The sequence below is a fragment of the Cyprinodon tularosa genome, unplaced genomic scaffold, assembly GCF_016077235.1.
Source record: "Cyprinodon tularosa strain WSP-4 unplaced genomic scaffold, ASM1607723v1 ctg470, whole genome shotgun sequence".
Classification (NCBI taxonomy): domain Eukaryota; kingdom Metazoa; phylum Chordata; class Actinopteri; order Cyprinodontiformes; family Cyprinodontidae; genus Cyprinodon; species Cyprinodon tularosa.
In genome coordinates, this window is record NW_024039197.1 from 315425 (window position 1) to 333514 (window position 18090).

At 38.1% G+C, this 18090-nt stretch overlaps 1 protein-coding gene across 1 annotated transcript; it reads right to left on the reverse strand.

Moving 5' to 3' along the window:
* Positions 1-1186: 1186 nt before the first annotated feature.
* On the reverse strand, positions 1187-16893 carry ptpn9b (protein tyrosine phosphatase non-receptor type 9b). The gene is made up of 13 exons (XM_038301656.1): positions 16761-16893; positions 11978-12121; positions 10858-10947; positions 10534-10658; positions 9275-9380; positions 9066-9176; positions 8159-8988; positions 7983-8079; positions 7082-7151; positions 5046-5124; positions 4807-4957; positions 4492-4699; positions 1187-4255 (listed from the first exon to the last, which is right to left on the reverse strand). Exons 1-13 carry the CDS (start codon positions 16791-16793, stop codon positions 4032-4034), a joined length of 2268 nt encoding a protein of 755 aa, XP_038157584.1. The 5' UTR covers positions 16794-16893; the 3' UTR covers positions 1187-4031.
* Positions 16894-18090: the final 1197 nt, after the last annotated feature.

An 18090-nucleotide genomic window follows, 5' to 3' on the forward strand; every position in this document is an offset into this window, starting at 1 on the left:
TATAGATACTGCAGTTTAAAAACACTCTGGTAAAAGTTGAAGTATCAACCTGAACTCTTTACTTAAGTAAAAGTGAAAAAGTATGTGCTCCAAAAACTACTTAAAGTGTAAAAGTATAAAGTAACCTTTAGAAAAAAAACTCCAGATGCCACTATATGAATTGAAAGCTCAATTTTTTGACTATTTCGAAAAATTCTTTGAGAAAGGGCCAAGGATGAGGGATGGTCTTGTTGGTCTCTGTCTCCATTTCACCTGTGTCCGACCTTTCAACATCTTTTTCTGAATCCTACATTGTAGCATGGCATAGACAATTCACGTTTGCAGTTTGAAGAACACCTGCTTGCTTCTGATGATTTCCTTTAGCTAACCAATCAGTGTTTGCGTTATATGACTCATCCAGTAACACTAGTTTTCACTAGATGTGGATGGAGCCAATGATCTGCGTTGGATGGCGCACATGACGTGAAATAAATGTTTCTGAACATTAAACCGAAGCCAAAAGTAATGAGTACCGGTAACCTTTGTTTTAAAAATGTAAGGAATAGAAGTACAGATACTTGTGTGAAAATGTAATAACTAGAACTCAGAAGTAGGAGGATAAATAAGAAATGGAGTATAGATACCTGAAAAGTGTACTTAAGTAGAGTAACGAAGTATTTGTACTTTGTTACTTGACACCTTTGTAAATATATGTTTTCTGTAAGCCAAGAGAACCATAGCAATATTTTGGAAAAATGTAATAGAGCCAAGCTGGTACATTGGGTGAGATGCTTGAGTTGTTTCCATTGGAAAGAATGTGTTTTAGGGGAAAAAAGGCAAATATTTGAAAAAGTGTGGGGACCCTTCTACTCCTTTGTAAATACATTTAATTTGACTGTGAAAACTGGAGACAATTTGCTAAAATCTGTTTGTGATCTAATGAATTAATGTTACTTTTTTTTTCCCTTGGGGTGTTTGTCATACTGTAATCACAATGCTCTTTTGTTCTACGTGTAACAGGAGCTGATATGTTACTGTGATGATATTGCATAAAAAAAGTCGGGAAAAAAAAAATTACAATTATGTTGTTAAAACCAAGATTAGCTCAAAAGATTCAAGGATTAAAACTACAATTATACAAAATGTTCCAATTGCACTTTTCATTTTTCTGTTTGATGAAGTCAATATACCACAAGGCCTGCAATCGTTCAAGATAGTAAGATCATTGCTTTAATATGCTGACAGGATGTAAAAGGCCATGATTCAATCGCATGAACTTAAAGCACTAAAATATGAAAACAACCAGTCTGACTCGCCTTCTATTATTTCATTATAAAAATAAAAGTAAAAGCACAGGGACCAGCACTCCATACAGGTTATCATATTACATGGCTTTACATAAACGTTAGCGATGTTCCCGAAGTGCTCTGGAGAATCGGTGCATACAAATGAAAGGCTGTACCGGTGGTGTCCATGCAAGTAAATAGTTGAGCATGTTAAAACGAACAAACATAAAGGTGAGCCTGGGCCTTTGGCATTAAGGGTGGCAGGGTCCACATTCACAAGAAAAACAAATAAAATTCCATGTATATTCAACTAAGGTTTGACACCATTACCCCAAAAACATTCAAGGCTCTCTTTCCATGCTGATTAAATCCATTTATACATAAGAAATAATAGGTGCTTATATCTTGATTTTTTTTTTCTTTGAGAATTATTCCCCATGACAGCTTTTCTTTTTTTTTTTTTTTGCTTTATCCTTGGCTTAGAGTATGAGACTTGATGGTAATGTCATCCTTACTAAAGGGTTCATACCTTTATAAAAACACACACGCACCAAATAAAGCCCACCCCCAAAGAGAACCCGCCCAAAATAGGACAAACACCACTTCTGAATGTTAGTTCTGAAAATATGACAAGTGACAAATTTCACCAAAGTTTATGTCTACAACAAAAAAATATATATACACATTTCACTCCCCCATGAGATTTGTTCAGCTTATTATATAATAAATGGTCTGTTTTCTTTGTAGCATCGTACCAACATTCACGGATTTTGATATTGAAGTACAAAGACAAATACAGTAGAATAAAATACAGTTTAAAAAAAAATACAAAAAAAGGACGTTTTTCTTTTGATAGTTTATCAGATACAAACCCAGAAACTGATCGACACTTAAAGAAAATATAGTTACCCCCTGAGGTCAAAAAATAAAAGTATAGCCATGTCTCAAACCAGATTTTACTACTAAATACCACACTACTTTGTGTTTTTCTAAAGTAGTGTGTCTAAACTGGACGTCCTTTGCCCCACACTTAATGTGCAGAGCAAGTGCACTAGTTTGGGTGTTAAAACATAATAGCAATAATTAGACTAAGGAAAACATGAAGGCACCGTTATCTGAGGCAAAAATAAAATTATAATAAAAACACCTCAAAAGTCTATTTTATCAAAGGAGAAAGCTCAAAAAATATATAAGTTTAAAAGGTGGTTTTGTAATAACTATATGCTTTGTTAAAGTATTTATTCTCACTGAACTTTATCACTAAGGCTTTTTTGCTTCTACCTCAACACACTTGTGTGTTTAATAGAATTTTATTTACTCAGCAGAAAATAGTGAATAATTGCAAGGTGGAAGGAAAACTATGCATGTTTTTGAATAGAGATCCACAGGCTAGGTGGACACATGTGCTGACAGGACAACTGTAAGCAGAAGTTTTCTAATAGACCTTACTAAGCTTGAGCTGCAGTGACAAGAACGGACAAGAAACTCAACGTGAGCAAAGCTGGTAGAGGAAGTACCCAGAAGACTTTCTGTGATTGTAGTAAAGGTGATTTGATAAATTACAGAAAACTAATGACTAATTTTTTTTCTTCCACTTCACAATTATGCACCAGTCTGCCCAACAAAATCCCCACAAAGAACAGCGAAGGCTGCATTTGTTATGGAACAAATTGTGAAACAGTTCAAGGGGTATAAATCCTTCTCCAAGGCCCTGCTTCAGGCAGTGAATCGTGTTAAGGCCAAAATACGCCCCCTCTCAATGTGTGAACCGCATATCAGGAATATCATATTAGAACCTGACAGATTGGACAGAAAGATGTGTATAAAACCAGAACTCTACTTATTCTCAGTCTAGTTTTGCTACATAGATGTTCTCACTTAAGGTTGAGACAATTCAACTCAACTTGGCATTTTAAGCTTGTATTTTAGTTGCCATTATGCACAATAAAATATACATGTATGTTAGAGGAATATATGTAGGTTTCAGTCTATAAGATCTCACGAAGGAATACATCCAAGCATTCAGGTGAGGACTTTGGCTTTAAAAGTTAGTCTAAATACTCACATATATGAAGCGCATATAAAAATGATGTAATTGGGGGAAAAAAAGAAAAAAAAAAGAAAAGAATGGCTATGAAATGGTTGAATAAAATGAATTAAATGGCTCGTAGAGTAATCAGTCACAACTAATGTTTCACCAAAACCCATTTCTTTTAAAATGAGCAAAAAAAAAAAAAAGAAGGAGAAATGAGGAGAAATGTTTTCAAGTTTCACCTTTTCACACATGCTGCATTTCACCTGTAACCAAACTTGTTTGAAAAGCAGAGATAAGTATAAAAAAAAGGAACTGAGACTTGGATTCGGAGGGCTTCAAGGGGAAAGGTTCAAGTTTATCATTCCTAATGTGCAAGTCAACATAAAATGCTACAAGTCGTACAACGCTGTTGTCAGCGGGGCGTGTGTAGGAGCAGGTTGAGCTCCGCCCCCTTTGTAGTTTGCTTGATAAAAAGGGGGCTTGGATAATGGCAGGTCAGCTTGCCCATCTTCCATGCAGTGCATAGTCTCTACTGCACTGCGTTTTTTTTCTCCGGCTGTTCAACTGCATTCTGTGAAGGAAGAGCATCTGTTGGGAGTCCACCATCCTCCATACCTCCCTCTCTTATGGTGAAAGGATCTCCTCCATCCTTTACTAAGAAACGCTGCTCCTCTGATTTTCATTCCTATGAATTCTGTTCATGTTCAGCTAGCCATCTGTGCAAGTGTGTCTCACTCGCTGTCCGTCTCCAATTCTGAGTCAGACCACTGCACTGGACTCAGTCTCCCATGTCGCTGGGCGTACTCTATGACGGCAGTGTAGCAAAAATAGTACTGGTCCCAGGTCTGGATGCTGAAAGCCCTCTGCGTGCGCATCCTCCGCACTGTCTGATGAACATTTACCGTGCCTACGTCCTCCAGCTGTGCTAGGCAGATGTCGAGTGTGCAGAATGTGCCTTAACATGAAAAAGAAATGGATAAATAAGCAATACCTAAAAAGGATACCAAACTAAATACAAAGTCAATTACAAATGGAAAAAATTTGAGGCATTGATGCATCTTTCCTTGATCTGACAATTCACTTTTTAACAGGTTAAAACTGGGTACAAATATAAGAATCAAAACATTCTATATTAGATAGCTAAAAGTAACCACATTGGGTTAGGTGGGATGAGAACAGTAACATCTTTACCTGTGCGTCCGATTCCAGCACTGCAATGCACTATCACAGGAGGGCCTCCAGGAGGTCCCCTCCAACTGGATCCCAGGCTTTGGACTGCAGATTTCCTTTTCTCAAGTACATGCTCACGAAAGTCCAACATAGCAGAAGCACTTTTAGGAACCCCAAAATCTGGCCAACTGACATAGAGGTAGTGACAAACTTCCCGTTTCTCTCCAGACTATAAAAAGATATCCAACAAATGTTTGAACCAAAGGCAAACACACTGAAAATAAATCCGTTCTCACATCAGACACCGCCTCAAATGTATCAAAGCTTCTGATTTACCTGTGTGTTGTACAGTTCGAGATGGGAGAGTTTAAAGTCCTGAAACACCTGGATGTGCGTGTTCTTCACCATGAAATATCCGTGCTGCTCAGTTCCACCCTCCTCCAGAGGCCAGTACTGACCACATTTGACACGTCCTCGCTCTACAACTCTATGAGAACCATTTCAAAGGCTTGATTATCATTTCACCAATAATATGTGAGCTTTAACACATGTTGCAAAAATGTTTATTAACAGACCTGGTGGTCATGACAATGATGAGTACCATCTGCTCCCAAACCATTCGCCAGAAATCAGCGAAGGTTTTTGGCAACGGACCTGAAGAATAGAAAGTCACAGTAGTGAAAAAGTTGCATGTTGATAAAGCAGGGAGCTAGAACCGGCAGCTCCAAAGCCTGGCGTAGCGTTCAATAAGACTGACCACAAAATAAGATTTTCTATAGAAAGGCATCAGATAACTGTAGTTTTAGAAGTTGATGTTCATATCCAAGGTCTCACATTACAAAAGAATGAATAAGAACTTTTTTTTTGGTATAAATAAGACAAAAATTCACTACTGTATAGCCTCTTTCCCACAGAAATTAGCAGACCAAAGTTTTCAGACATGGGTCAGCATAACAATCGACATTTGGCTCCCTTCCCACTGGGAAAAAATGCTGGCCCTACACTGGCTAAATTGCCAGGCCGCTGTTCCCCCACCATTACGTGTCTGGTGACACCATCACGCAGGGTTAGCGTTGATGATGTCAAACAAAAAAAAACAAAAACAAACTTGTATTGGCTTAGAAAACATGCAATACCGGTATTGGGTATTACAGGGTAACAAAGAAACCAAACGACCCCCATTCCAAGGGGGCAGACCCGTTCATCCGGTCCAATTTGCATGTTTTCTAAGCCAAAACAAGGCTTTGTTTTTTGGTCCACTCTATAAAGCATCAAACTCAAAACCATTTCTGACATTTCGAATTGAAAAAGATTCAAGGATAGAAAGCAAAACGTCTTCAAACTAGGAAACAAAGTTCAGTGAATTGTTTTTTTTTTTTTTTGGAATCACTATGACCTGGATGACTAAGAATCTTCACCAGCATAAACAATGAAGAGTAAGATGAAAGGAAGCCAGGGCCTAGTAAATGTTTTGTTTTGCTCTGTTGGAATCCCTCTCACCAATGCTGTGCCATGTCTATCGAATGTAAAAAGAGTTGTTTTGGCTTGTTCGATCAGAAAAGTCTGGCGCAGCATGTTGATGTCCATACGTTGCGCATCACGTATAATGGCTGTCTAACCAGCTCAGGTGTTCCCACAGCATGCCGATCAGAGCAGAGGGCAAGCGATTTTCACGCAGGTCGCTTGGCGAGTCGTTTGACCCGGGTAGACGTGCGTCAGTGAGCTGTTCCTATTGCCACCAAAAGCTGATTGTTCCCAGGTTTAAACTGTTTTTTTGGCCAGTGGGAAAGGGATATATGATAAGACAAACATTGGGATGAAATCAATAAAATGTGATGCATAGTACAGCACTGACTTGGCTTTTTACAACCAGTTAAGTATCAAGTCACTGTGTTACAAAACAAAACCTCTGAGCAGATGTTTTGATCCTCCCACTGTTGTGTGAACTCTCTTCACAGAGATCCTTTTCACCAAATAGGGATACAACTACACAATTAACTTAATGTGACATTATGCCCCAAACAGATGTCTAAACTTTCCTGGCAATCCATTAACTTGTGACCAAGTTTGAATAATCTTGACAATGGAATTTAAGAATGAAGTTTTCTGCAAACAGGAACTATTCACAGCATCTCAAGCTGAAGCAATTAATTAATCCCAACCGGCAAAAGAAAAGACCCAAGAAGCTTTTATTCCTAGAGCCATACACAATACATCCACTGTCAAAGGCATGAGTGCAGCTCTATTTGCCCTTTATAGAAAGCACTTAACAGGAAGGTGATGTGCATGTTCATGCTGCAGGCAAGATTGCCAGCAGAAGAAAGAGTTCCAGGAATATGTGGACATAGCCTCACCAAAAACCGAGCACCGTTTTAAAGTTGCACACATGAACAAGACTCAAAGTTTGTTTTTCATTGCACTTCAGAGAATATTCCTTTCGGACAGATCTTCTCAGGCAGTATTTGTGTCAATTCTCAGGGACAGGTTGGCTTGCATCATTATAAACCATAAAAATAAAACATCAATGGCATCTCAGTAGCCCCATAACATAGGTCTACAGTTATTTGTGTTTACAAAAATCTTGAATAAAGAAAACCCAGGGGTTTCTAACCTTGAGTTGCGATGTAGGCATTGCTTCTCTTGTACCCATCCATGAAACTGGCATTTATGTAATCTGATGTCTATAAAAAAAACAACAACAAAAAAAAAAAGATAAGTCAGGTCCAACCCACATCATCCTGTAGGAACCTAAAATATATACAGCTGAAACAATTAAATTGGATTATTAGATTCTTAAAATAACCCTAATCTAATTTAGTGGACTGATAAATCATTAAGTGGAATATACAGACTTAAAGCATAACATATGCTATAAGAAAATCCCATGCATACAAGTAGTTTAGCTTAAAACTGTACACAGCATGAATCAATCATGTTCTGTTCAAAAATTTTTTTTAAAACAAAACATTGATGAGCAAATGAATAATCAGCTGCAGCCCTTATAGTTAAATGATAGCATTTATGTATATTATGAATTAATTAGAATACCTAGCACACGATTCGACTTAGATGGATAAGATGAATAGCTATACTAAGGTTTCATGAAGAGATTTGGGTAGAGTAAAATATCTTAAAGCATTTAGAACACATTTTTGACATGTTATAAATGCAAATGGGAAAGAATTAATGTCTCCAGAGACATCTGCATGCTGCTATTTCTATGAAAAATGCAGAGTATCAGGAGCTAAATGCACATTTTGCAGTCTGATATGAAAATAGAAAACTTAATATTTTTTATTTATATTATAGTCTCTCATATAAAATCGCACCATTATATTAAATACACAAGTTTTACAGTAGTGATCTGACAAACTACAATAATCTGCATGTATTTTATCTTAAATTTTATGTACAGATTGTTAAAGTATTCGTGAGCAGGATATTTTTTCCGGGGTCTTAACTCGCCTAATAATATAAGTAACCACTGGGTCAGAGATAACAGAAATCATTACCTCATCTTCATCATCACAGAGCTGACAGAGCCTGACTCGTGATTGGTCCAGGCATAGAACATCACTGTACCGGTTCTTTATCTGATTTGACATTTTCCTGCAAAGATGACTTGAGTTTAGTTTATATGGACTATTGTGGATTTTCCTACCTAGATGTAGGGAGCAGAAAGCCTTACTTAGAATAGTCGAAGGTTCCTGCTGGAGGCTCCTTCCGGATGTCCTCATACTCCTGATAGATCCCTCTTTTCTTTTTTCTTTTCACATACTCCACCAGCTCATGCACCGTCATTCCTCCTGGGTCCGGCATGTGAACAGATATCTCCGTGTAACGACCATCATCATCATCATCCTCATCTGGACCCCATGATGAAGACAGAGGCGGGGATTGTGAGGTGGGCTGGTTGGGGGGGCGAGGCAGAGCTTTCTGGGGCAGCGGTGGAATCCCTTCCAGCTCTTCCTCCTCATTCAGGGGCTCACTTTGAGACCTGTTGGAAGGGTTTGCTGCATCGCCATCAGCTTTCTGCGACGGCGGCGTGTTGGGGGCAGCGACAGACTGGGGAGGAGCTCGGCAGCTGCGGCCGTTCACGTTTGTGTTGGCTCCGCTCAAGGCCGAACCATTCCAGTGCTGGTGGTTCCCCTGGGACTTGTCTGCTGCGGAGAGGGAGCCCTGTTGATACTGGCCCGGGCCTCGAGTCCTGCCCTCCATGTGGTTCTGAGGGTTAGCATTGTTGTCATTAGCTATGGCACGTTCAGTGCCCTGTTGGGTGTGGGAAGGCACTGTACCAATGCTTGTGTTGCTATTGTCCAAACTGTAAGAGCGCAGCAGGTTTCCCACACAATCATGTGTGTCATGTTCCTGTGTGTCCCCCTGATCAGTGTTGGTTTGCGAGTTTACACAGGACTGGATCCAGGCCACGTGGCTGTACTGGGACGTCCCACCAAGATGTTCAGGGAGAGAGGAGACTGGGATATGACTGACCAACTCATGAGCTCTCACTGTAGAAACCTGTGAAAAGAATAACAACTAGATAAATAACCACCTCACCTACTAAAAGGTGAACCCATGAGGATACATGCTCATACCCGTTCCCTCAGCTTTTCTCTGACAAAAAGACGGAGAACTGCAAACGGCGCTCGAAACCATAATGGAGAGGACACAATGAAGACGCATTTTAATCGAGCGGGAAATGCCCCCTGGGGAATGCAAGGAGGCACACAAAAAAAAAACAATAAAAAGGGCTCTTCATTGAAAAACAAACCAATGTATCAATACAAAAAGACACATGATTTACCTTGAGCAAATTCAGAATCTTGACACAGAGCTCATAGTCAAAATTTCCATAACTTGAGTTTGTCATGTCATAAATAAATATCAGCCCGTCTCTTTGAGTTTGCACACTGCAAAGACATAAAGGTGCTCACATGAAAACTTTGCCTTGCTTTTACTGAACACATTCCAAATTATTAAAAATACTAACATTATTCCATTTCAGTACAGGTGTTTACAGTATCTGTAACCAAGACATTTCTGAAAAACAACATAGCATCATTTATTTTAAGTTCCGTTTAGTCTAAGACCCTTCTATAGAGACCCGAGTGGCACGTGATGCAGTATAGTGAGGCGTTGGTCTTTAAAGTAGCTCTGCAGAATTATCCAATTGGTAAAAATTTTATTTAATCTTTGTTTATGCAGACAAGAAATCCGATTTTTTTGTGGTGCCGTTCACATTTCCAAAATGTTGTCTTGTTCAGACAAAGCTTGCATATGAACATCAGATTTGTATCGGATTCAGGACCACATAGTCAAGAGGCCTGGGTCGCATTGGGGAAAAAAAAAAATCGGATCTGTGTTGTTCAGACTGAAATCGAAAGATCAGATACAAGTTGCATATGGGCAAAAAGAAAAAAAACTGGAGTTGGTTCACTTCGGCCTGCAGTGTAAACGTAACCTTAGACTAGACTTGAAAATGAGAAGTCCAATCAGTTCCTGACAGCACCAAACACAGTACAATACATGAATTTCATCACTTCTCTAGGCTTTAAGTAAAACATCAGCTCCATTTATTATATGCTTTTCTACCTAAAATCGGTACACTAATGATTTGAAGCTCTCCTGATTTTTGTGCTATTTTCACTCCAAACGGATGTTTTCACCATGCACTGCGTCACTGTTAAAGATTATATAATCAAAAATTGGGCCAACAAAGATCTACATTTATCTAAAGAGGCTCTTCTTTCACTTTTGCATTTCATCAAATAAAAAAAAGAAGAAATGGGTGTTTCTTATTTCAAACTGACTATATATTTAAAAAATACAATAAAATCAAGAGGTGTGAACCCTTTGGTGAAATGCCAGGTCTTCTAATGCATGAGTTAATCAGTCAATTAAATCCACAGCATTTAGATAATTTCCATTATCTGAGAGTTTTATGGAAATAAACATCACGTGATGACTTTTTTTTTTTTTTTTTTTTACAGAAAAACTACGCTAATTCAACATATGACAAAAAATGAAATGTATCAGACCAACAAGTTGTGATGAAAATGTTACCTTTCTATGGCTTTATCCAGCTGATAGATGATGGCCTGCAGAACAGCTTTGTGAGTGGTGACGTCTGGTCGATGAAGGCGAGCAGTGAAGAGCGCTAGAGCAGCACCTTTAGCATCTCGACCAGGCTGGAATGAACCATTAACAGGTCATTAAAGAAAAAGAATGATTAAGACCAAAAAAAATAATAATAATTTTTTTCAAAAACTAACTTTGCTCTTTAGATGCTAAATCTGCACAGAACTTTAATATAAAAGTTGTCTCTCTTTTTTTTTTTTCCCAATACTAATGTGCACCTGTGTGAAGACAAGCTGATGTAATACTGACCAGAACTGTAAATTTTCCACTCAGCAGCTCAGAGCGGAGGGGCTCCTCGTCAGGGTTTATATTGATGATACCCTCTTTGATTCGGGTATTCTGAAACACGACAACAAAAGAAATGACTGTTCCTGTGTTTTTTGCCCTCATGTCTTTATTTTTAAAAGCCCTATAGGTAAAATGTGTGGATCAACAGTAGTTCAAAACATGAAATATAACAAATAGCTTTAGCAGATCTAATGCTAAGATTCAGGGATCTTGCATATTTACAAGCTCATGTTTGAATCCATGATTTAAGGAAAGCAAGCCCCGTTCACAGCACAAACACTAACGCTATAAATAGGTCTGCTAACACATATCAGACTCAAACTGGCAGTGCAGCAGAATAATACAAGATTCCTTTCTCACAGGAAGGGATCTTTTTCTAGTATCAAGAATTTGGATTGCACTCTTAAAAAAATATACAGATATGAAAAACAGTATTGGTTGTGTAAGCAGAATTAAAGAAATCAGCCTGGAGACATCTATGGACCAAAGGAATCAAAAGACTGCATTTGCATGCAGTTGGGGTAACACAACAAAGGTTCCTTTAAAGAAGAGCTAAATTATCACAGGAGAGCTTTAATGTTGGAGATAAAGGACCCATCTACATTCAACAAGGGTTATTTAGGACAGAAACACCACAGCTCGCCAGGATTACCACATACAGGGCTGTGACAAATAGCTCTGTTTGACATTTAATATCAATTTGCAAAGAGAAATCTACAGTTTGGCCTGATTCAAACCACCAAGTAAGTTTAGTGTAGTTTATGCGAGCAAGGCTGAGATCTGCCTCTCAGGTTCTAAATGGACAAAAATACAGTTTGTTGAAGAACAAAGCAAGGCTAATTTCTTTCATCAAGCTATCTTTTGTAATGGGCTCTAATTACATTATATATTAGTTCTGTCTAAAAGTCACTAACATAAAAACAGTTTCTCAGCATAAAACAAAAAAAGACTCTTACTGGCACACAGTATGAACTAATAGAACATTTCAGCAATTCAGCCGAATATGTATACGCAGATTTTATTTTATTTTTTCCAGGAAATTGCACATAAATAAAAAAAAAACAAAAAAAAAAAAACACACCTTATATGCTTGGAACAAATCGATGGCCCTGGAGACGTCAAACTTGCGGGCCATAAGAAACTTAATGGCTGTAGGCTGGGAGACGAGCCCAGCGCTGTGGGGGAGCTCCCTGCTCCTCACTTCTCTCAGGAACTCCTCCACATTCTGACAAAATTGAAACAAAACAAAAGACTAACAATGGTGGCAGATATATATTAATAAAAGCTTTATCATACATTAGGACTGGAAATAAATTAAGGTTTGGAAAAAATAAAAATAGCAGCAGCCATAACACAGAAAGAACGATGGAATCTGAAGGGTGCAAGGAGGCTGGTTCTATTGACAGATCAGCCTATGCATCTCTATGCAACGTTACATGTATGTATGGTACAGAAACCAGACTGAGTTACTAAACAAAAGTTAGCTTTCCATTTGTAGATTAGGAAGTACTGAACCTTCATTCATGAAGCCAGAAGGTGCTTCACTGAACATAATCTTTCACATGCAACATTAACAGAAAGAGGTCTTCTGAAATGTATTCATTGTCTGCACGTTTAGGAAAACCTTCTGATCTCAAATTGAAATTAAGATTAAGGTAAATCCAGTGTGAACATTTTCTCCATACCGTCACCGAGTAAAAACCAGGCAAGCATTCATAATAATTTCACAGAATATGAAAAAAAGACAAATTGACTAAGTCACACAGGAATGCAACTTTTTGTTAGCTCTGGTCGATCTTAGTCGCATTTAACTTGAAAGTTTTCAAGCAAAAAAAAAAAAAACTCTTTAGGTGACCACCAAAAAGAGCCACATTATCAGGCTATGGGAACCGAAATTTATCTTGAAGCATATATACTAATGCTATGTGTTCTATATCTATCGCTTAAAGTAAAAACAAATAACAGATAATCGTAAGTGTACAATTTTCACCTGTTCAATTTTACAACAAATCTATAGTGAATAGGGTTGTCACGATACTAAATTTTTCAACTCGATACCGATACTAAGGAAAATATTCGATACTCGATACCATTTTCGATACCACAAGGATAAAAACAAAGACTCCAAAATTCTACAGAAATATTTTCATTAATAAATAAAATACAATAAATAAATACAATAAAGGTTGTATGCTGTGCACAGTATTAAGCAAGATTGATAAAAAACTTATAAAATTAAAATTAAGTGTTCCTTCCTTGGCTATGCTTTGCACACATAACAATGACGCTAGCCAAACCAGTTAAGAAACAAAAATAATTCTCAGCAGCTGCACCTCTTACAAAAAAAAAAAAACTCTGAAACTGAAAAGTGCGTAGAATTATTCAATCACACAGTGTTCTGAATGTGCATTGATGAATGACTGTTTAGGTGCCCCTGGTGGTAGCACTGTATTGATACTTTTAAAAACAAGTATTGTATCCGGATACAACGTTTCAGTATCGATACTTTTTGAGTTTCGATACTTTTGACAACCCTAATAGTGAAATCATTTTATAACCCTATAAAATATTTTTCTTTTACCAGTTTTGCTGTACGAGTCGATTATAAGTAAACATGCTGGTGTAAATTATTCAGTCACCTGGGCAGGACAATCACGAAACAGACTTAAATTTGAGGGCAACTGGACTTCCAGTTTTTTTGAAGATTGTTGGTTCCCAGCACAGTTCTGGAGCAAGTCAACAGAATTGACAAAGGCTGCTGGAAAGGCTTTGAAACATCTTAAAAAAAAAAAAAAAAACAGAAAGTCCAGTTGCCTTCCAATTTAAGCCTGTTCTTTTGACTTATAAGGAAAGCTCATAGAAAAGCAACGGCATTTTTACATTTCACATGAAAACAAAGAAAAAAACAAACAAACTACATTTTAACAGTGTTGCATTTAACGGTCCAAATTCAGGTAGAGAATGAAGTTCCCATCCTAAGTATTGGAGATTTGGGGGTTACAGTATGTATGTTTTGTTATCCAATCTATTCAACATGAGAATGGCACTGCAGTAGGATTTCAGCCCCTAAATGTAGAATTTACTATGAATCTGTTATCAGGTTAATGATGACAGATTCATACTACATTACTTTGTGGTATTAAGAAGTTTTCCCAATCTAATGTATGGTAGCATAGGCTGACATTCTTCTCGCCTAGCTTAGAAAACAAAACTAAAAAACGTAATCCCATTTACTTTTTTATTTTATGTAAAATACCCTCAAAGACATATGTTGAAAGGCTGTCTATGAAAGAACTGTAAATGAAGTGATGTTGCATTAATGAGAACATAACACACAATTTAAAGTTCTATTTTCTGGTCTGTCAACATATTAAAATAACAACGTATTTATCACTATACTGGGAAATAAGCAGTGTTCATGTTGTATGTTTCAGGCCGTCTTCACATTTTAATTTCAGGATCGTTTCAACAGATGTTTGACAACAAAACTGAATATCTGAATTCTGTCCAAAGAACAAAAAAATAAAATAAAATAACCAGGTCGTGCTTTGGTTGTGCAGTGGTTAACGGACACGACCCATATATGGAGGCCTTAGTCCTCAACACGGGCGAATCCATCCAGTGGTCCTTTCCCGCATGTCCCCCCCTCTCTCTAATACCTCCTTTCCTGTCAGTCTGTCCATAAAAACAAGCCACTAAGTGTTGAAAAACTTTACAAAAAAACTGAATATTCTAAAATTGGTTGTTTAAGGGCAAGGCATCCAAACATCTTGACATAAGTCTGCCACCATGGAAAAGACACTCAACCCAAGTGTCCAAATTATCTGAACTATTTAAGGCAGGATTACACTGTACAACTTTTTTGCCCTTTTTGAAATTCAGTCGGACGTCTGGAGCAAATCCCTCAATGGGCAGACATAAACAAGGATTCCTCTTCTTCGATGAAAACACAGAATTATGGCGGGGGTGTTAGTGAAATGGAGTTCTTACTGCTTTCAGCACACAAAATTGCACAAATCGCCAAGGTAGCGTGTTTCAAATTTAAAAAACTATTTCTGAAGTTGAGAGGACCGCAGCAACCAGCGGACCTCCGAGGCTAACCTCAGCCTGTCTGCAGCAGCCCTCTCTCGGCATAGTCGTGTGTGAAGGACCGCTGGCTCTGATAGCAATTTTTGACTCAAGCTTTGGAATCAGTTTTCAAAGGATTAGACTTGGGGGTTTCATTGAAACGTGAGCAGAAAGAGGCTCTAAGCTCATTCATTTTTAAGGACATATTTTCCGTTTTACCAACAGGCTGTTTGTTCACACTCCCCCACCAGCTTTCTGTCGCGTTTCCTACCTTACAGTCAGTTGCACTCATTGCGTTGGCCAATAGGCACAAACATGGTTTGAAAGACAATGGGCTGTTCTCATCAACAATCTTCCGATGTCTCATTCATGGGAGCCAGACTAAATTACACATTTAATTTAATTTAGTCTGGTTTATCAGGCTAGCGAGATTTGACATTCTTTACACTGCAAAATTTTAAATCTCAATAAGTCTTTTTTTTCTTAAGGGGCGTTTTTTCTTGATTTGAGGTGGTAAGTGAGACACTATGCCAATAAAACAAGACAATTTACAGTCAAAAATAAGAAAAAAAATTATTGCATTGTCTTATTTCATGTGCATATTAGGTAATTATATTGTTGCAAAAGTAAAAATGCGAATTCCATTGGCAAATAGTCTTGTTTATCTGCTGAAACTAAGACTAAATACACTATTTTTTATTTATTTTTATTTATTTCTAGGTCGTTTTTGCAGTGTAGTTTAGTGATAGAATAAGTCGGAGCCGCAAAGAAGACATGGCCTATTTTTCTACCGTTAACATCAGCAGCAGGATGCTCTCCGCTACGATCAAAGAAAGCGACGAGTCGTGTACAGCTTCTCCAGGAATAGCTCGGCTGTCATTTAGTGAATTAATGCCAGGTAATGAGAGATGAGATTGGCCATAAAAAACGTTATCGGCACTTCTGGGAAGCTTAAGGAGACGGAACTGCAATTCTGCGGTCTGTAAATTAGATGAGCAAGGCAGAAAAAAAAAGAAAAAAGAAAAGAAAAATCACAACACTAGCATCTCAGAAGCAACGTGACTGCTGATATGTGGCGTGACTGCCAAAACCAAGAGATTCAATAGAAAGCGATAGGAAAAACAACTCTAGGAACCAGGCTGCATTTCGGTGAATTCATCATGGTGCATCCGACAGACATACAGACCGCTGCTCGTTAAAGTGGATATAGGTCTATAGTCATATTGTCATTGTATAAAATAAAACCGTAAAATCGAGGCCAAAATGTATATGTATTTACATTAAGAATGTAGTTCTTGTCGAATGTTTTAACTCCACCAAGGCAGCTGTCGAGGAGATTCCGGGCAAGTCAACAATAGCTGTTAGCATTAGCTTAGCTTTAGGTTGCATGTGGTACCTCAATCTATAACGTTTAATAACATTAAAACAACACAGGCCTAGTAATAGGACCGTAACTTAAACTATTATTTAAGTATATACATTTTAAAATCGTATATGTTGGCCACGCCGTTCGAGAGTTATCAAGCAAACAGACACAGTGCACCGGCTAATTTATCCGCTTTACTAGGAGAAAACGCCATCGGGCTAACACACATGCTAACTGCTGTCAGTCACACGGGAGCCAGTAGTCTGGCATAGCGAGCAGACGGCCCAAAACGGTTTACGACATTACTATACCCAAAAACAAATTAGTTGAATGTTGTATTGGGAAACACTGTCGGACACAGATGCTGACATGTATACATATTAGAGGTTAAAGTTGGGTTAAGGAAAATAAATTACGAAGAAACCCTTACCAGCTGCTCCTGAGTTGTCAAGGCTTCCGCCATCTTGAAGCCTCCGCAGCGTCGCAGCGGGCGCGCCCACTGGAAGCTCGTTCACGGCCTAAGACAAACAATGCTCCGCCTAGACTCTGCTACGGGGTACGTCTTAGGACATCCTCGTTTCCCGGGAAAGCTGTTGTCAGTTCTCTGAAAAAAAGTTTTTTCCTTAAGAAAAAACATTGTAAGTTCTCAAGTATTAGGAAAAATGCAGTCAGTTTTTAGGAAAAAAAATTGTCAGTCCTTAGGAAAAACATTGTCAGTTCTAAGGTATTAGGAAAAATCCTCAGATCTCACAAAAAAAGTTGTTTCCTTAAGAAAAACTTTGTCAGTATTCAGGTATTGGGAAAAATGTTGTGAATTCTCAGGGGGAAAAAAAGTCGCCAGTCCTTAGGAATAACATTGTCTGTTTCAGATATTAAGAAAAACATTGTCAGTTCTCTGGGTGCTGGGTAGAGGTTGGGTGCCCTGGATCTTATAGGTTAGGATGCACTGACAGGTATGATATGTAAAATAACGGAGAGAATGGTAACTGATCATCCAGTTTTTAGGCTTGTGAAGTTTGGGTATTTCTCCCCCTTTCAGAGTGGATATAGGCTTGGTTGTAGGACTATAATTCCAGTTTTGCTCTTAGATATGTTAAGAAAGTTTTTCTTAATATTATATTATATTGTATCATACTTTCCTTCATTGAGGGTAATGATATGGCAGATGCATCGCCAAGGAAGAAGGATGAAGTGGGAGTTGGGGTGGTGTTTGGGCAGTCTGAAGGCGTAGTTTGATGTCCAAAGAAATATTGGATTGCGCCATTATGTTATAAAAAGGTTGGAGGGAGCAAGTTATCCTCACAATTCTGTCGTTTTGGGCTGGCCAAAAATCTAGCTCAAATTGGGAACTATCAAAATAAGTTCTGTAAAAAAAAAAAAAAAAAAAAAGGTCACTTGGAATGTGGCAAACATTTCACCCTCAATGGGAGGGTTTTTATTGACGATAAGTAGGTGTTTTTTTATTTCATTTCATTAATTGTCTTATAAATAAACCCACATGTGAATCAAAAGGAGGTTTCATGTGCTGTTCATCATTTTATGACGACTTAAAAAAAATCTATCTGGAGTGTGTCCAGATAGATTTTTTTTAAGACTACCCGAATTATGAAGCTATAATTCGAGTAGTCTGACTGAAATGAAAGAAGTCGGTGGATGGTCGTTTGGTGCATGGCGCGTGTTTTGAAGCTGCTTATGGAGAAATGTCTTGGGCCGTGAGTAGTGAGGAAACAGGAAGCGATTCTTGTGGGATGGAAGAGGGA

Bases quoted from the DNA above. Each gene is read 5' to 3' on its own strand.
- ptpn9b (XM_038301656.1), bottom strand. From the start codon at position 16,793: ATGGCGGAAGCCTTGACAACTCAGGAGCAGCTG. The intron at 9,381-10,533 runs GTAACATTTTCA...ATGTCTTTGCAG, and splicing joins CTGGATAAAGCCATAGAAAG to TGTGCAAACTCAAAGAGACG. The intron at 5,125-7,081 runs GTTAGAAACCCC...TCTATTCTTCAG, and splicing joins TGCCTACATCGCAACTCAAG to GTCCGTTGCCAAAAACCTTC.